General features: G+C 49.2%; 1 protein-coding gene and 1 long non-coding RNA gene across 2 annotated transcripts; both read left to right on the forward strand.

Annotated features, from left to right (window-relative positions):
- The first annotated feature begins 4,728 nt into the window (after positions 1-4,728).
- Positions 4,729-6,543, forward strand: LOC149308475 (uncharacterized). Its single transcript, XR_016282207.1, has 3 exons — positions 4,729-4,762; positions 5,078-5,182; positions 6,456-6,543. It is a non-coding gene; the product is annotated as an uncharacterized LOC149308475 (long non-coding RNA).
- Positions 6,544-7,057: 514 nt separating this feature from the next.
- Positions 7,058-16,475, forward strand: LOC149308476 (maestro heat-like repeat family member 5). Its single transcript, XM_089536887.1, has 8 exons — positions 7,058-7,207; positions 7,647-7,796; positions 8,985-9,142; positions 9,258-9,393; positions 14,131-14,291; positions 14,832-14,969; positions 15,319-15,436; positions 16,341-16,475. The coding sequence occupies exons 1-8, from the start codon at positions 7,058-7,060 to the stop codon at positions 16,473-16,475; spliced, it is 1,146 nt and encodes a 381-aa protein (XP_089393013.1).
- The last annotated feature ends 1,543 nt before the right edge of the window (positions 16,476-18,018 follow it).

Here is an 18,018-nt window from a genome sequence, read left to right on the forward strand (position 1 = left end):
CATTATCTAAAAGTTGGAAGAGGCAAAAAGGGGGTCAGCTGTTTTAGATCTGATCCTAACCAACAGGGATGACTTGGTTAATGGGGTGCAAGTGGTAGGATCCTTAGTGGGAGTGACCATGTTCTCCTGGAGTTTGTAATACAGTGGAAAGGAAAAGCCAAGCATAGACAGACATGCATTCCAGACTTTAGGAGACCGGAGTTCAGTAAACTTAGAGAAGTATTGAGAATGATCCTGTGGTCAGGAATACTAAAGGAGAAATGAATTCAAGATGGATGGGAGTTTTTCAAAAGGGAGATACTGAAGGCACAATTTCAAACAGTTCCAGTGAGGAAGAAAAATGAGAGGCGTCTCAAGAAACCAGGATGGATGATTAAGGAACTTTCAAATGACCTAACTTTTAAACGGAGCATGCATAAGAAATGGAAAATTGGGGAAATCACCAAAGGGGAATTCAAATAAATAGCAGGCATGTGTAGGGGTTAAGTCAGAAAAGCTAAAGTGCAGAATGAACTCAGGCTTGCTAGAGAGGTTAAGAGCAATAAAAAGGGCTTAGCAAAAGGAAGAAGAAGGAAATGGCAGGGCCACTGTGCAGAGAAGATGGCAAAATGCTAATAATAGGGGACAGAGAAAAGGCAGAACTACTCAACACCTTCTTTGCCTCAGTCTTCTCAGAAAAGGCAAAGGGTGCTCAACCTGAAGATAATGGAGCAGAGGAGAAGATAGGGGAAATGCAGCACAGAATGTCAAGAGTCAAACAGGTCTCCGTACAAAAAGGAATGAGTAGGCAGCATCAAGCTACAAACAGAGGAATCGGCCTCAATGCCTTGTTGGCTCCTGCAGGCTCTCAGCTACATGGTCTGTCTTTTCCCACAGGGCCTACTATTGGGCACGCTACTCTTTTGTTATGGGAATGTGGCCCTGAGTATCGGAGAACAGGTGCTGCCAGTGACAGATGCAATCGCGTCCAAAATGATTACAGTCCTCGGGGCCAGTCCACTGGTATGTTCAGCCTTTGGGCCTTTGCCCTGAGGGACCCCTGTAGTTGAGCCCCAGACCTTCCTTGCTCCCAAGGAGGACCCATGCCCTTAGCTTGTTGGGATCATCCCTAAAGCTGCCAGGGTTTATTTCTTTCTCAGAGGGAACAAGAGGGGTGTTTATGGGTAGACTTTGAAAGGACAAAAGGCTTCGCTGGAATACTTTTGCCTCCTGGTGTGAACCTTGAGCATGAGGGGCTCCCTCCCCACCGCCCCTCCGTCCCCAGGCCCACCGGGATTTACTCTGGCCAGTATTTTTTAAGCTATCCTTGGCTACTGTTAATGAGAGAAATAGGCGGTTGAGGAAGAGCTGGGTCCGGGGCACGGGGGTTGTTCTCACGACTCCTTCTCTCCTCTGGGTTGGGTTTAGGACAAGAACCTGAAGAGGACCTTCCTGGTGGTTGTCCTGATGCCTCTGGAGGCAATTGTTGTCACAGGCAAAGCGCAAAGCCTTGAGCTGCTCATGAAAGGGCCGCTGGTGGATTGCCTGACTGTAAGTTGTCTCTGCTTGTGCTGGGCATACAGGGGGGGACTGGAGAGGAGAAGTTCAAGTGGCAGGCTGTCCGGCTGGGATCAGGTGACCAAGGGTTGGCATCAAGGAGGCGGGGAGAGCTGGCCATTCCCATCGCTTGGCCAAACAAGCTCAGCCACTGCACTTCCAGAATATCTTGGATGGTCCCTGAGCCAGCTCACAGGGCGGAAGGGTGGGCAGGTGGGTAAGTTTATGGAAGGAAAGGCTTCCAAGGCTGCCGCCATGAGGCTGACTCCCCCTTAAGCTGCCTTCCAGGGTAAAGCACTTCTTAGGCCAAGAGAGAACTAGAAAGCCCTCCTTGGGAGCCATCAGAGTAGGGCAATGGAACCGCTTCCAGCACAAACGTGCCCACGGGAGAAGGGACTTTGCTTTTCCACCCACCTCCAGCGTTCCTCTGTCTGTGGCCCAGGTGGGCTCTGTCTTTTCTCTGAGAAAATCCCTGACCAACCTGAGGCAGTGGCAGGCAGGCAGGAAGGAAGGAAAGACAGACGGACAGACAGATGGACCTTGTGGGGTGAAGGGGGCAACTATGATGCCCCCCACCTGGCCTCCAAACATTCCTTTTGGCCCATCTTTCACAAGCTCAGCTCTGTTGCTAATATTAAACTACAGACCCCTTGCCCACTTTTGGGTCTGAGGGCGGGAAGGAAGTGCATGTCTTCAGAAGCAGAATCTACTTAATATAAAGGAAGGAAGGAAGGAAGGAAGGAAGGAAGGAAGGAAGGAAGGAGCAGTGCCTATCTTGGAGGCCATGTAGGCTGCCAGTGAGGTGCATACAGATGGACATTGAGGGGGCTGGGGGAGCCCATTCCTCCTTTCGAGGGAACCTTTCAGCACCTTCCAGCACCTTCTAGCACCTGCCACTTAGAGGCTGGTGGGAGCACCTGCCCAGCCTCACCTGGCACCAGGGTGACCATGGCAGGCACAAGATGGTGCCCCATGGGCCCTGCTCACAACTTCTCTGTTTCTGTGTTGCCTGGCAGTTTGCTCTAGAAGAAGAGCCCAGCTGCACACTGGATGACAGGATGTGCCAGGACGCAATGCTCATCATCACAGAGCTCAGGTACTGCGCATGATGGGGGTCGCCGGAAGGGAGGCAAAAAGGCCCGCTCCGGATGGGTGGGATCCTCTTGGGGAGAGATCAGTTGGGGCTTCTTCCTGGAGTCCTGCACACACGCTCCGCACAACAGGCAGCCAGAGCCAAGGGTTATAAGCATCCCAAAGCAGGGAGCACACCCATCATTCCCCCACTCCCCTGAGAGGGGATGAAAGGACACAAATGGCCAAAGGCACAGGAGGGCAAGATGAACAGGTGACCAGGAAAACAAGAACAGTTTATTCTGAAGGGACTCTGGAGAAGTCCTAAAGCAGAACCAGAATGGATTTGCCTGCGTCACATGTAAGGAGAGGCAAGGGAAGGAAAGGTCTCTTCTGGCCCGGGTGGGAGGCTGGTGACATAGGGGTCTCGCTGCTGCTGCCATGGCTGACTTCCCCCAGTCACCCCTTCCCCACCCCGGTGGGCTTCTCCTCTTTTGGCAGCAAACTGAAGCCTACGCTGGAGCCAGAGAGAAAGTCCCGCTTCCTCCATGCCGCAGTCCGCAGCATCTTTAATCTGGACCTACTTGACAGCTTGAACGAGGACAGCGCCAAAGTGAGCCCTTCGCCTCAGGCATCCCTCCCAAGGCCAGAGTTGCCTTTCACAACATAGTTTTGTAAAAAGCATGTTCGTAGTTCATAGAATTATAGAATCGCAGAGTTGGAAGCAGCCACAAGGGTGATCCAGTCCAACCCCCTTCTGCCATGCAGGAACTCTCAATCAAAGCCTACACTACGATGGCCATCCAGCCTCTGTTTAAAGACCTCCAAGGAAAGACCTCCAAGCTAACAAGGCCAATGCAATTTTAGGCTGCATCAATAAATGTATCGTGTCCACTCTATTCTGCTCTGGTCAGGCCCCACCTGCAACATTGTGTCCAGTTCTGGACAAAGCAATTCAAAAAGGATGTTGAAAAACTGGAGCTGTGTGTCCAAAGGAGGACGACTAAAATGATGAAGAGTCTGGAAACCATGCCCTATGAGGAACGACTAAGGGAGCTGGGAATGTTTGGCCTGGAGAAAAGAAGGTTAAGAGTTTATATGATAGCCCTGTTTAAATATTTGAAGGGATGTCATGTTAAGGAGAGAGCAAGCTTGTCTTCTGCTGCTCCAGAGAACAGGACCCGGAACAATGGATGCAAGCTACAGGAAAAGAGATTCCACCTCAACATTTGTTTGACAGTGGAACACACTCATCCCTCGGAGTTTGGTGGAGTCTCTGTCTTTGGAGGTCTTTAAGCAGAGGCTGGATGGCCATCTGTCGGGGTTGCTTTGACTGGGATTTCCCGCATGGCAGAATGGGGTTGGACTGGATGGCCCTTGTGGTCTCTTCCAACTCTACGATTCTATGATTCTATGAATACAGGATCATTATGAGATGGTAGTATGTGACCTGTTTAGCATGCATGCTCCACAAATGTGACCTGCTAGTTAGTAACACTATGGCTGTGTAGAGACAAGACGATGCATGATTATCATAGGGAAAAGAATATATGCGTGAATATCTGCTTCTGTCCTTGGTGTCAGGTCTTTTGGATCATGGAACCATTGATACCTATTTGTGGCCATGGATTTTCTTTCCCCCCTGTTTGGGCATTGCCTTGATCACATTGGGCTATGTTTATGGATATAAAGGTCTTGGGTTTGTGGGCCAGTTATGGGACAGAGATGTATTTGGCCGCCATGGCACATAGTCTGTGCCAGGAAGCGGAGAGCGGGAGGGTGTCAGTGGCTTTTGGTGCCATCAGCTACAGTGTCATTTGTTGAGACAGGATGCAAACAACCATTCGATTTCACAACCATTCCACACTCCATAAGGACAATTTGTAGCCAGAAGTGGAGAGAGGGAGAGATGCCTCAGTAGCATCTGGCTCCAATTTCACAGCCAGGAGAATGGGAGGCATCATACCTCAGATCTATTCCATCCCCTCCTCCTGGACTCTCACTCAGCCATATGTCGGCTATGGGGCTGTGCGCTGTGCGCTGTGCGCTAGCAGAAGGGCTGGAGATGGGGCAGGTGAGTGAGGCCTGGCCGAGCCTTGGCTGCTGGCTGTTGTTAGAAGATCTAAACAAGTTTGACCTGGTGCTCATGTTGGAGGTGAGCATGAAGAAGGGGCGGGAGGTGTTCCTTTCTGGAAACTGCAAAAGAAAAAGGGTAGTTGAAGGGATCTGGGGGCAGAAAGAGGTCCCATGCATGCCAGCCCCGATCCTGTTGATCCAGGCTGCTTCATCAGCCACTTGCATGACGTGCAGAGTAACGTATCAGCTGCTCTTTCATTTGGGTGTAAGCCACATCCATGTGGAGACATGTGAGCTTGGCAGGAGTTCAGCTGAGGAGGGTCGTGGTCTGCTTGGGGCCTCCCAGGGCAACTAGTTCCCGACTGTCCAGACAGGTTTGCTCTTTGTTTTATAGCTGATGGAACCATGGATAGAATCGGAGGTACATCACGTGCGGGAGAATGCGGTTGAGTCAGCCACGACGCTGCTTAAATTTCTGGTCAGCAACTTCAACTTGGATGTGAGTAGCACCTGGGGCCCCAATGGGCCTTCTCTTTCCTTGAGCAGCCCTGGCTCACTGGACCCAATCCAACAGAGCAGCACTATCAGAGCATCCAGCCAAGCCTTCAAACTATTTTTATTTTATATTTTTACAATGCTTGCAGCTTGGGTGTTTTCCTCCTGGACTCAACTCTGAGCCTGGATGCTCAAGTTTCAGCAGAGCCCTAAATTCTTCACAGGAAGGCTACCTCTAAGTCCCACCACCATTGCAGTCTCACTTGGTGAGGACATGGGAGATGGGGCTTTCTCGGAGGCTGCTCCCACCCCTGAGAACACCCTTCCGTGGGAGGCCAGGCTGGTCCCTTCTTTGCTTTTCCTTCCACCGGCAAGCAAAAATGCTTTTATTCAGACAGTAATTTTTATACAGTGAGCCCTGGGTTATCTGCTGGCATTTGGTTCCAGAATCTCCTGTGGATACCATAATCTGTGGATGCTGAAATCCCCTTACACAGAATGACATAGGAGATTATCAGACGGGGGGAAAAAGCCGGGAGTAAAAGGCATACTCCTGGCATAATTGTGCGATTGTGTTGAAGCTTTTCAGACATAGCACGCTCATCCAGGACTTATCCCGTGAAGATCCAGGAATGCTCCACCAAGAAATCATTCACAGGGAAGTCCTGGGAGTGGTTTGTTGCTGCAGCGCTCCTGGATCTTCACGGTTATACTGGATGAGCGCAACATCATCTGAAAATCTTCAGTGTAACCCCGCGATTATGCCAGGAATATGCCTTTTACTCCCTTCTCCCCCCGCCTGATAATCTGCATATTCTTTATATAAAACGGCAAAATCAAGGTTTCATTTTTGAAATTCCTATGTGTGTATGTGTGTTGTATTTAAATGTTTTCAAACTGAGGATGGTTGAATAAGCCACAAATACGGATTCAGCCACCCACAGTTTGAAAACATTTAAAAAGATCTGTACATTTTAAAAAGCAAACCTTGACTTTGCTGTTTATATGCCTTGGATGTGGAGGGCTGAGTGTACTTTTTCATTTGATGCTTTTCATTGTTTTAAAATTTTTATTGTATATATTTTTTAAAGTTTTGATTTGTCAGCCACCTTGGCTCCCTTTTTGGGAGAAAAATGGCATTTAGAAAAGGGTATAAATAAATAACAAACAAGATCCATCTGTGCCGTTTGCTGGGTGTCCAAGGGCCACATGGGGATCTGTGGGGGTGATGCGGGGCCGAGAGAAAGGATCCCTCTCTTCCCTTTGGATTTCTTCAGTTCTCTCTGGAGTTTGGCCAGCTGACCCACCTCATCGCCCTTCTGCTTGCTCGGGCCACGGATCCAGAAGATACCATTTGTACCTCAGCCGTCCAGGCAGTCAGCTGCCTCTACAAACTCATGTTCAGCCAGAAGGGTGAGCGCAAGGCAACCGGGGGACTCTCTTTTTGCGAGAGAAGCCAGAATTATAACTTTGGGCAGCCAAGCCTTGCCCTCCTATGAGTTGCATTTTTCTGTGCCCTGTTGCCCATGGCATGATCCCCTCATCATCATGGCTCCTCTCACTAGCCCAGCCCAACCTCATCTGCCCCCCAAACACCTCTGCCCCTGTCAAAGGCCCTTTGCACAGCATGCTGCCTTTCACGGCTGGGGTCCCTCTCCCCGATCCCCAAAGAATGGGCAGAAGCAACTGACCTGTAGAGCCCTGGTGGTGCAGTGGTTAAATACCTGTATTGCAGCCACTCACTCACAAACCATAAGGTTGCAAGTTCAGTACCAGCCAGGGACTCAGGGTCGACTCAGGCTTGCATCCTTCCGAGGAGGGCGCTTGTTGGGGGCAATTAGCTTACAGTTGCAAACTGCTTAGAGACTGCTTAGGCGATATGAAGGAAACTGCTATTGCCATTGAGCTCTGCTCCATTTCTCTCCTTGCAGCGGTGCCGCCAAAGAGGAAGAGGAAGCGTTTGAGGTGGGCTGCCAAGAGGAGACCCCAGAAGGACAAGGGGGAGGACAGCCACTGGTGCATCGTTGAGGTACTCAGGCTGGCCGGGATGGAGGGAGGGTGGCTGAGGTCTGCCAGGACCAGCCCTGGCAGGGTGTAGGGTGGGTTTGGGAGTGTTGGCAGGAGCAGGATGTTCCCGGGAGAAGGGAAGGTCCAGCCTCCCCCTGGCCATTGTGGGCTGGCCCTGTGGCCCTCGCTGGACCCTCAGATCTCCTCCTTCTCCAACAAGCCAGAATCTCCTCTCTTGGTTCCCCAGAGGAAGGGGAAGGGGTCCTTCCTGGCACTGTGGGGACCATGTGTCTCCCCTTCTTCTACTGGCCTCCTGACTCCAGGGGCTCCTGGACAATTCCTTCCTTCCCACTGGGACTGGGGGGCTTCTCCCTTTCAGCTGGGGGCCCAGAGGACCTGCCCTCTGAGCAGCAGAAACAGCCGTCATGTCTAACCATTGCACCTGATCTTTGTTGCTGCAGGGCCCAGAGGATCCCCTATTCTCCATGCAGCTCACCAGCCTCTTGTTTGCTATTCTGAGCAGCCTCCCAAGCTCCAACGGAGGAATGCAGGGTGACTTTGAGGAGGTCCTCCAGGCCATCCTCCAGAACCATGCCAGGAAGGTCGAACGGGTGAGAGCTTTTCAGCTGCTGCCTTCGGCCCCAAACTCTTGCCTGCCTTAGTGGGCTGGGACCCCCCGAGGAGGAACTACATTTCCTTCTCAGCCTCCTGGGCCAGCCTCCATGGCCAAAGGCACAAGGAAAGATCTTGGCTCTCTCAGCACAGGAGGAGACATTTCTTTCCAACCACCCCACCCCATTCTACCCACCCAGCCACGTTTCAAATGACAGGACCTCCACCAAGTAAGGTGTGCCAAAGGTACAGAGAGTCCTTATTCCCCCCATGGCCTCCCCTGCCAAACTGAGTAAGTGGTGAGAGCCAAGGGGGTGCCTAAGCCTCCACAGGAGAACCAGCCATAGCTCCATCTGGCCTGCCCTCCATGCTTCCTCTCCATCTCACAGGGACCAGTACGGCCAGTCTGCTTGGCAAAGGTTTCCCTGAGGCCAGAATGCCAGCCCACTCCAAATGGCGATGCTGGGCAGACAACGGGTTGAGGGGCAGAGAGAGTGGGAGTGGCTGGTCCAGGAGGTGTCTAGGGAAGAAAGGGAAGAGATGAGCCAAACTCTTGGTCTGCTTCGGATGGGATGGCAGACTGGTGTGGAAAGGTCTCTTTGGGCTCCCAAAGTGTCTCTATGGCCAACAAGTGCCACTGGGTTAGCCAGCCCTCTACTGTGACCTACACAGCTGAGCTCCCATTGCCCAGAGAGGTTGTGGCCATTCGGCACAGGGGAATATCAGCAACTCTTGCCTGGCCTGAGATCATGTGGCAGCACTGGCCCGACTGGTTGATTTGGTGTGCTGTGTCCTATACTATTTATTTCCCACACACTGATTCTGTATTGCCTCTGGTTCTGAAAACAGCCCTCGGGTGAGAGAAGGCACAATGATCCTTCTGCCAAGGAGGTGCTGAACAACAGCCTGTCTCATGCCCACCTGCCCTTTCGTATGGTCTAGCAATGAAATAAACAAGCCTTTTATTGTAAAGCATTAGCGTAGCTTTACTTGCCATGATCTGCTCATGTTCAATACATGGTTGAATGGAAGAACGAGAGGGGACTAGTAAATGGCTGCAGGTTAGAGCAAGCCAGAAAGTGTGAGTGTTGTAAAGTCAGTCAGAGCCCCCCCGCCCCCCCAGGCCCCAGCATCCTCCCCTCTACCTCCAGGTCCTTCACCGCCTCCATTTCTTCTCTCCTGCCCAGATTAAGGAGGTAGTAGTCGCCATCTACACCTGCTTGCAGATCCACCCAAACACCCACTGGGTCCGGAAGCTGGCGCTGAAGGTCTTGGGATACCTGCTGCCCCACCACTTGGAGAAAGTTGTGCACAGCTGCCTCTCCTTCTCCTTACCTGTGAACAGGTATGGGTGCCGGACTGTCCTCCTGAGGTCTTTAGGCCACTGTTGGGCAGTGGCTGGAGGGAAGACTTGCTACTGAACCCTGACGACTTCTAGCTGCCTTTTTTTGACTTTGTAGGCAGGCCAGGGAACTCTGGACAGCGATGGCTTCTGGTCCCCAGGTGGCCAAGCAAGTTTTGCGCATCTTGTTGGAGAGTCTCCAGGTCAAGGACCTCTGCAAGAGCAATGAGGAGGACGTCACCACATCCCTGGCAGTAAGTGGCCGGGCATCAGCCTGGTTCTGGCCGAGCCTGAGCGACTGCTTGCCCATTGCCCAGGCTCTGGTGTTTGGGGCTCACAACCTGCTTGGGGTGCTTCCTCACTGCCCAGAGACATGGAAGGCATGTGGGAGGTTCCTTTTCTATGGATAAAAGGAACTTCCCACATGCCTTCCATGACTCTGGCCGGGAGGGGATGAGATTGGAGGAGGACGGTGGTGCATTCAACTTGAGGGGACGGTAGTCCTGAGGTACTACAAGCCCCATCAGATTGCTATCATGTGGGTGCCAGAGGGAGTGCCCTTTGGCAATTTTCCATTGTGGGGATTCACAACTTAAGTGTCCAACTCCCATCATTCCCCCCATCTGCCACCCTTCTAGAGCAGATCATTAAACAGGCCATCTGTGTGTGCAGAGGAAAAACAATCCTGTTATTATTATTATTATTATTATTATTTAATACAAATCAGCATAGGTTTCTCAAAAATAAGATGTGCCAATCTAATCCAAATTCCTTCTTTGGATAGAGTCACAAGCTTGGTTAATGAAGGGAATGTTGTGGATGTGGTGTATCTTGATCTCCATAAGGCCGACAATGAGGTTCCCCATGATATCCTTGCAAACAAGCTTGTAAAACGTGGACAATGCAACTCAAAGGTTGCTCAGCAATGGCTCTTCTTCATCTGGGAAAGAAGTGACCAGTGGGGAACATAAGGGTCTGTCCTGGGCACAGTTTGCTATTCAACATCTGTATCAATGACTTGGGTGACAGAATAGAAGGCACGCTTAATCAAATTTGCAGAAGAGACCAAATTAGGAGGAGTAGCTGAGACCCCAGAAGAAAGGTTCAAAACTCAAAATGATGTGAACTAGAAAGCTAAGTCAACGCTAACAAAATGCCTTCAACAGGGAGAAATGCAAAGTACATTTAGTCAGTAAAAGTGAAATGCACAGATACAGCATGGGGACACCTGGATTGACAACTGTGAATGCGAAAGGGATCTAGGTGTCTCAGCAGACCACCTAAAAAATGCCAATGCAATTCTAGGTTGCATCAGTGTCTAGACCAGTGATTCCCAATTTAATTAATTAATAATTTGTTTTATTTATATACCACTATTCCAAAGATCATAGCGGTGAACAGCAAGTAAGCTAATTAGCACCTGGTCCTCCAGGTGTTTTTGGACTGCAGCTCCCAGAAGCCTCAGCCATCGTGGCCAATGTTCTGGGATTCTGGGAATGGCAGAGTTTGGGAATCACTGGTCTAGATCAAGGGAAGTAATAGTGCCATTCTACACTATTTTAGTCAGGCCTCATCTGGAAAAATCCTGTGTCCAGTCCTAGGCATCACAATTCAAGAAGGATGTTGAGAAGCTGGACCTGTGTCCAGAGGGGGGCAGGGGGGGCGACCCAAATGCTGAGAGGTTTGGAAACCACCAAGCCCTATGAGGGGAAATTTGGGGAGCTGGGGGTGTTTAGCCTGGGGAAGAGAAGATTAAGAGGTGATAGGAGAGCCCTGTTTAGAGATTTGAAGGGATGTCATACTGAGGATGGAGCAAACTTATTTTCTGCAGCTCCAGAGACTCGATACAAACATGAAAAGCGATTCCTCCTCAAGACAAATTCCTGACAGTAAGAGCTGTTAGACAGTGGAAGAGACTGCCTTGGAGTGTGGCAGAGTCTCCTTCTTTGCAGGTCTTTAAACAGAGGCTAGATGGCCCTCTGTTAGGGATGCTTTGATGGAGAGTTCCTGCATGGCAAACCTTTTCCCGTTTCATTTCCCAGTTCCTTCTGCTTATCTGATATAATATTTCTTTTGATTTTCATTTCTTCACCGTTTTCCATCTTCTTCAACCTCTTTTCAGCATTATTTACATATATTCTTAACTGCTACAAATTCATTTATCCAACTATTACCTACTTTCTTAAGTATCTTTTTAATTTTGTATGTTTGGCCATTTTTCTCTTATAAAATCATAAAGTTTCTCCCAGATTTTTTGTATCAAAATTTTCCTTTTCCTCTGATTTTGGACTTTCTTTTGTGTTTTCTGTCCATCTTTTTGAAGTGATGTCAATTTCCATCATTTCTAATCATTTATTTATCCATTCATCAATTTTAATTTCTGTCTTTATTTTCCTTTATCTGGCATAAATCATTCTAGCTGCTGTCAACGTATAAAAGATCATTTTACCATATCGTTTTTCCTCTTTATCCTCTATCCTCATATTCAATAACAATATTTCTGACCTAAATTTTAATTCCACATCTAATATTTCTTTGGTTCCATTATTTATCCTTCTCCAAAATTTCTTAGCTTCTGGGCAATCCCACCAAAGATGAAAAAGGCGCCCTTTTCCTTGTCACACTTCCAACGGCTGTTTTGTCCCTTTCCATATAGTTTACACAACTTATCAGGAGAAAGATGCCATCTCTACATGATCTTATGAACATTTTCTTTTATGTCTTGACATACCGTATATTTGAATCTTTTTTTCCACCATGTTTCCCACTGTATTAATTCCAATGGTTTTCTACAATCTTTCGCCCACTTTATCATATTATCTTTTCTTGTTTCTTCTTCAAACTGGTATTCCAATCTCTTTTTATATAATCTAGATAACATGGCAGGTTTCTCGTGTAACATAATGTCCTCCAGATTTGTCTTTCTTTTGGCAATCCTCATTGTCTTTTGATCCATTCTGAATCTAGATTCCATTTGGTGATAAAGGAACCATTCACACCTTTTATGCCCCTCGGCTCTGATCTGATCTATTGGTTTCATTTCCTATTCTTTCTTATTTTTCTTTAATATTTCACCATATGTTAACCGATTCTCTTTCTTTTGTGGATCAGTATTAAACAACGCTTCGTGGGAGGATAACCACAACGGAATATAGGGACATTGCCATCTTTTATATCTCTCCCAGATTCTATACAAAGACGCTCTCACAAAACGGTTCTTAAAGCCTTGATTCACTTTAACTTTCCCATAAAAAAAATACGCATGAAAACCGAATCTAAGATCATGTCCTTCTAATTTCAGTAATTTCTTTTCTTTCACTTTCATCCATGTACTCAACCATTCCAATGCACTGGCCTCATAATATAGTCCTACGTTTGGTACAGCCAACCCTCCTCTTTCCACGGGATCCTGCATATAATTTTGTTTGATTCTTGGCTTTTTTCCCTCCCAGATATATTCAGAGATTTGTCTTTGCCATTCTGTGAAATGTTTATCATTTTTAATTTCAGGAATTGTCAAAAGAAAAATAATAATGTTGGAATCAAAGTCATTTTCACAGCTGAGATCCTCCCCTTTAGGGATAATCTTAACTTCCTCTATTCTTTCATATCTTTCTTTATCTCTTCCCACCTTTTTCATAATTGTTTTGAATTAAGTTTGTTCATTATTATTATACCTAAATATCTTGCTTTTTGGGTTACATTGAAACCCGTCATTTCTTTTATCTCAATTTCCTCCTTTCTTGATGTATTTTCTGTAATTACATTTGTTTTTTCTATATTTATGGCAGAAGAGCTGGCATCTTTTTCTGCTGTCAACAGAGATTGGCTGGACTCTTCTGTTGGTGCTCTCCATTCATGGTTTCCTTTGGAAATCGTGGCTGGCCATCCATGCAGTTGACTGTATTCATCGGCAGACTGTTGCTGGTGGCTCAGTTGTGGAATGGCCTGAGAATGATAAAGGAACCATTCACACCTTTTATGCCCCTCGGCTCTGATCTGATCTATTGGTTTCATTTCCTATTCTTTCTTATTTTTCTTTAATATTTCACCATATGTTAACCGATTCTCTTTCTTTTGTGGATCAGTATTAAACAACGCTTCGTGGGAGGATAACCACATCGGAATATAGGGACATTGCCATCTTTTATATCTCTCCCAGATTCTATACAAAGACCCTCTCACAAAACGATTCGTAAAGCCTTGATTCACTTTAACTTTCCCATAAAACACATACGCATGAAAACCGAATCTAAGATCATGTCCTTCTAATTTCAGTAATTTCTTTTCTTTCACTTTCATCCATGTACTCAACCATTCCAATGCACTGGCCTCATAATATAGTCCTACGTTTGGTACAGCCAACCCTCCTCTTTCCACGGGATCCTGCATATAATTTTGTTTGATTCTTGGCTTTTTTCCCTCCCAGATATATTCAGAGATTTGTCTTTGCCATTCTGTGAAATGTTTATCATTTTTAATTTCAGGAATTGTCAAAAGAAAAATAATAATGTTGGAATCAAAGTCATTTTCACAGCTGAGATCCTCCCCTTTAGGGATAATCTTAACTTCCTCTATTCTTTCATATCTTTCTTTATCTCTTCCCACCTTTTTCATAATTGTTTTGAATTAAGTTTGTTCATTATTATTATACCTAAATATCTTGCTTTTTGGGTTACATTGAAACCCGTCATTTCTTTTATCTCAATTTCCTCCTTTCTTGTTGTATTTTCTGTAATTACATTTGTTTTTTCTATATTTATGGCAGAAGAGCTGGCATCTTTTTCTGCTGTCAACAGAGATTGGCTGGACTCTTCTGTTGGTGCTCTCCATTCATGGTTTCCTTTGGAAATCGTGGCTGGCCATCCATGCAGTTGACTGTATTCATCGGCAGACTGTTGCTGGTGGCTCAGTTGGGGAATGGCCTGAGAATGAGTGTGCAAGTGCTCCATGCACAAGAGCCACATCTCTCCTTTCCTCCTCAATTCCAGGCCATGAATGTCATCTACGAATCCTTCGGGATCTTGCACTACTATACAGCCATGATGGAGATGCACCATCAATTCTTCATCCCAGTGCTGAGGCAGGTGGAGTATGTGCAACAGCTGGCTTTGCCTAAAGCCTTACAAGCCAGGAAGAAAGAGTTGATGAGGTAGGACCCCAATGTTTTCAATTTCTGGAGGTGCCAACCAAGCGGTGGAAGGAAGGAAGGTTGAGGACCCCTCTGGAAACCAGCCACAGCCACAGTCCCCCAGGCATGAGCAGAGCCAGGGCAGCGGCTCAGCTGGAGGCCAGGCACCTGCTGTGCCCCCTCACCTTAAATCGGTTCCTTTGTTGGGTTGATGGTGGTGGGGGGGGTCAGAAAAAGAGATGGGAGGAGCAGAGAGGGAAAGAGAGGGTGACACCAAGAGACACTCATCCGGGAGGAGAGCCCATGCTATGGAGTAGTGCCAGGCTGAAATGCTGGGCAGGGGCTCTGGGCCCTCTGCCCCATCATGCGCCTTCACTTCCCCAGAGTGCACAGTTCCTTGCCCATGGTCCTGCCTCTGCTGACACACACAGACACACACAGAGAGACACACACATCTCCCTGGGGATGCCCGGGTTGGAAGCGCCTCGAGGGTCAAGCAGGCTGGTGGGGCATCTGCTGGCCTGATGCAACCTTGATGGTCTCCTCCTTCTCTTTCCCCAGCAAATCGGTGGAGATTGTGAAGGGCCTCTTCTTGGTGGCCAAGGATTGGGCCATCTTCGCCCGCGTCCAGGTCCAGGAGGGCTGGATGATGCTGGGCACTCCGGGGAAGTTCTTCCAGAGCACCCACCTGCTGGCCAGGTATGTATAGCTTCAACCTGGATCCTGCTCCCCAGGCATGGCATAAGCCCTCTTGTCCAGAAAGCTCTGCATGCAGCCAGCAAACAAGAGCACGGGAGAGAGAGATCTGTATTTTGGGTGTGTTTCCCCCCCCATCCTCCCTGACTGGACTGAGAGCAGCTGGTGGCCCCTTGTGCCTTCAAAGGAAAAGGAAAGGGGTACAGGAAAAGGAGGCTAGGGGTCTCCCCATCCCAGCTGCCCAGGGAGCTCTGTGTGGCCCCTCTTGTCATCCCCACTGTCCAGTCTTTCTGCTGCCAAGGGTCAGCAGGATGACCAAGTGAGACCTCCTTTGATTTTCTGCCACCCTCAGCGCTATGAAAGAGTGTGATAGTCCACAGATACCAGGGGTCCGTTCCCAGGCTATCCACATTCTCAACTGTGGCAAAGATAAGAAGAAAGAGAAGATGGCCATGGCCCTCATGGCAGAGGTAAGACACCCTTCAGGGGGCTGAGGGAGCCATGGGAGCCAGAGACTGCCTCAGCAACCCCAGGTGGGCTTCTGCCATGCGCAGAAAGGAGCTGGCCCACACACAGTCCCCACGGGTCTCCTTCAGCCAGGCTCCGGATGCAGTTGGCATGGCCTCCCTCTTGGGCAAAGGCTGGCACTCACAGAAGGCAGAGCCAGGGGAGGCTTCGGGGGACCTTCTCCCTCTGGAGGATTGACAGCTCTGGGCCATCTCTGAAGTGAGAAGAGAGGCTAGGTGACCCTGGGTTGTTGCGAAGGGTGAAAACCCAAAAGGATTTCAAAGCAGGATGAAGAGAAGGCACAAAGCTTGGGGGCTGTTTCAGTAGGCTATGGAGAATGTGGGGATGGGCGTCATTCTCTCCCCGCTGCACAGTATCTAGCATTGTGGAGCACCAATGAGGCTGAGTGGTAGGACATTCAGCAGAGAGGGAAGGAAGGGATGTCCTCACAGAGTCCATGGTTGGGAACACTGCCGAAGGGACCGCCTGTAGGGCAGGCCTTTTAGCCCCTTACTGGAGAGCGGGTCCATCCCAATTGCCAGCCATTGGGGAAAATAATGATGGGCACTGAGGTTACACCCACATCCCCAGAGGCAGTGTCCCCTCCCGTTTGTCTGCTTCTGGGGGGGCCAGGAGAGCTGCCTCATTCAGCTCCCTGCTTTGGGGTCTCAGGTTGGGGTCCTGTTGAGGGGTAAAGAGGCTGTGATGCTCCTGGCTTCCAGCTCAGCACCAGGGTATGTCCCTTTCACTTGCCTGGTGGTGGCCCTCCCAGGCAAACCCCCTGCCCTTTTGATGCCCCCCTAGCTTACACACAGAGACACATGCATGCACTCACACTGCTGCTTCCTTCCCTACCTTGCCCCCCAGTTTCTTAAGAGCCCACCTGCTCTTCAGCCAATGGACCGTTCGACTATCAGGCATCAGCTGAAGGAAGCAGCTGCCTCTTCCAGCCTGGTCCTCAAAGACCTTTTTTTGGAGGCCCTGGAAAGCTTTGCTGAGTAGTAGGGTCTCAGGGGGTCCTACAAAGGTGGGTTCCTGTGCGAGGAGGTGGGGCCGGTAGAACCCCCCACGTGCAGGGAATTCCCCCAAAGCCTCCACCTCATCCCGGCCTCCTCCGGTCTTGCTTAGGTTGAGGGTTTGCGGGACCAGCTCCCTAATATCATGGAGTCCATATTCAGCGGACCAGAACAGGACATCCTAGAAGGACTGAAGGAGATGATAGCCACTCTCCATGACCTGCATGACCAGGGTATTGGAGCCCTCATCTTGGAGTTGGCTATGAACATCCGCTCCTTCTTTGACGACGTAAGTACCAAACGTGGACAAACCTAACATTGTCCCTCCTAGGGCCTCATTTCCCACTAAAGCACTGTGGAGGGTGGACAGCCCCCCTCTGTTTCCCAGATCCCTGACTGCCCTCTTATGATGGTCAGCGGCTGCAGGCCAGAGAAGGACAGAGTGTCCCTGGAGCAAGTAGAAGTCCTGGTGAAGGAGCAGAGGCATGCTTCGTGTGGGGAAGGATTTTATCAGACAGGAGGCAAGAATATTCTCCTGTCATGAAATCACAATAACAGGGTGGTTTTCACACGTTGTACTGCAACATTGCAATTAGCGGACCATTATCCTGTGAATAAACAGCAAAATCATTAAAAACTCAGTGGAAACCTTGAAGGAGCCTTGAAGTCATTCCACATCCTTCTAGGCTTCTCGCAATCCTTTGGCGGGCCGCATGCAGCCCCCAGGAACTATCTTGTCCAGATCTGGTGCAGAGCTTTGAACAGAGTTTTTCATATAGCTTTCAACCTGTGACATTTTAAATTTAGCCCCCTTGAATCCCTATACCCACTCTTATCATTCTTTGTATCTATTGCCTTTCCAAGCATCCTTGAGACGCACACACTAGCCAGGCCAGAGACTGCTGTCCTCCCTGAGGCCCTCCAGACAGACCCTCTAGCGTTCAGAAGTGGAGGCTCCTGATGGAGAGGATCTCCCCATGTGCCAGTGGACAGCGTGGCTTCCCCAGGCTTGACCCGACATGCATTCCTGTGTGCTTCTTGCTTCTTCTCTTTTCTCCCCAGGAGAGAGCCATCGTCCGGTACAGTGCCTTTACCCTCCTGGGTAAAGTGTCGGGGGAGTGTCGGAGGCTGACAAGGTCCTCATGGAGAGGGAGGTGGTCTTCAGCCTCCTCCCGCTGCTCCTCCACCTGATGGACCGGGACTCCACCGTCAGCACGGCGAGTCCAGTCAGAACTAAGCCTCTTTTCTTCCCAGACCCAGTCCAGCCCCAACCCTGAAATGCTTTCAGCACTTCAGCTTTTCTGGAACAGCTGAAGGTTGTTTTCTGGTTGAATGGCAGAAACTTTTGGGCCTTTAGGCTAGTCAGTTCAGGCAACCAGGGGAACGTGCGGACTGCGAGGGCTGTGGGATTACCCCATCATCCGTCAGCCTTGGACATTTTAGCAGGGAGCGATGGGGGTTGCAATCTGTCAAGGCCTGAAGGCACAAACCTCCTTCATCCCTCCTTTGAGCTTCCAAACAGGAACAGG

This window comes from Sceloporus occidentalis, unplaced genomic scaffold (assembly GCF_023333645.1).
Source record: "Sceloporus occidentalis isolate IW3139 unplaced genomic scaffold, rSceOcc1.0.p SCAF_8, whole genome shotgun sequence".
Taxonomy (NCBI): domain Eukaryota; kingdom Metazoa; phylum Chordata; class Lepidosauria; order Squamata; family Phrynosomatidae; genus Sceloporus; species Sceloporus occidentalis.

Bases quoted from the DNA above. Each gene is read 5' to 3' on its own strand.
- LOC149308476 (XM_089536887.1), top strand. From the start codon at position 7,058: ATGAAGGAAACTGCTATTGCCATTGAGCTCTGCTCCATTTCTCTCCTT. The intron at 7,797-8,984 runs GTGAGAGCTTTT...TCTCCTGCCCAG, and splicing joins ATGCCAGGAAGGTCGAACGG to ATTAAGGAGGTAGTAGTCGC. The intron at 14,970-15,318 runs GTATGTATAGCT...TGCCACCCTCAG, and splicing joins AGCACCCACCTGCTGGCCAG to CGCTATGAAAGAGTGTGATA.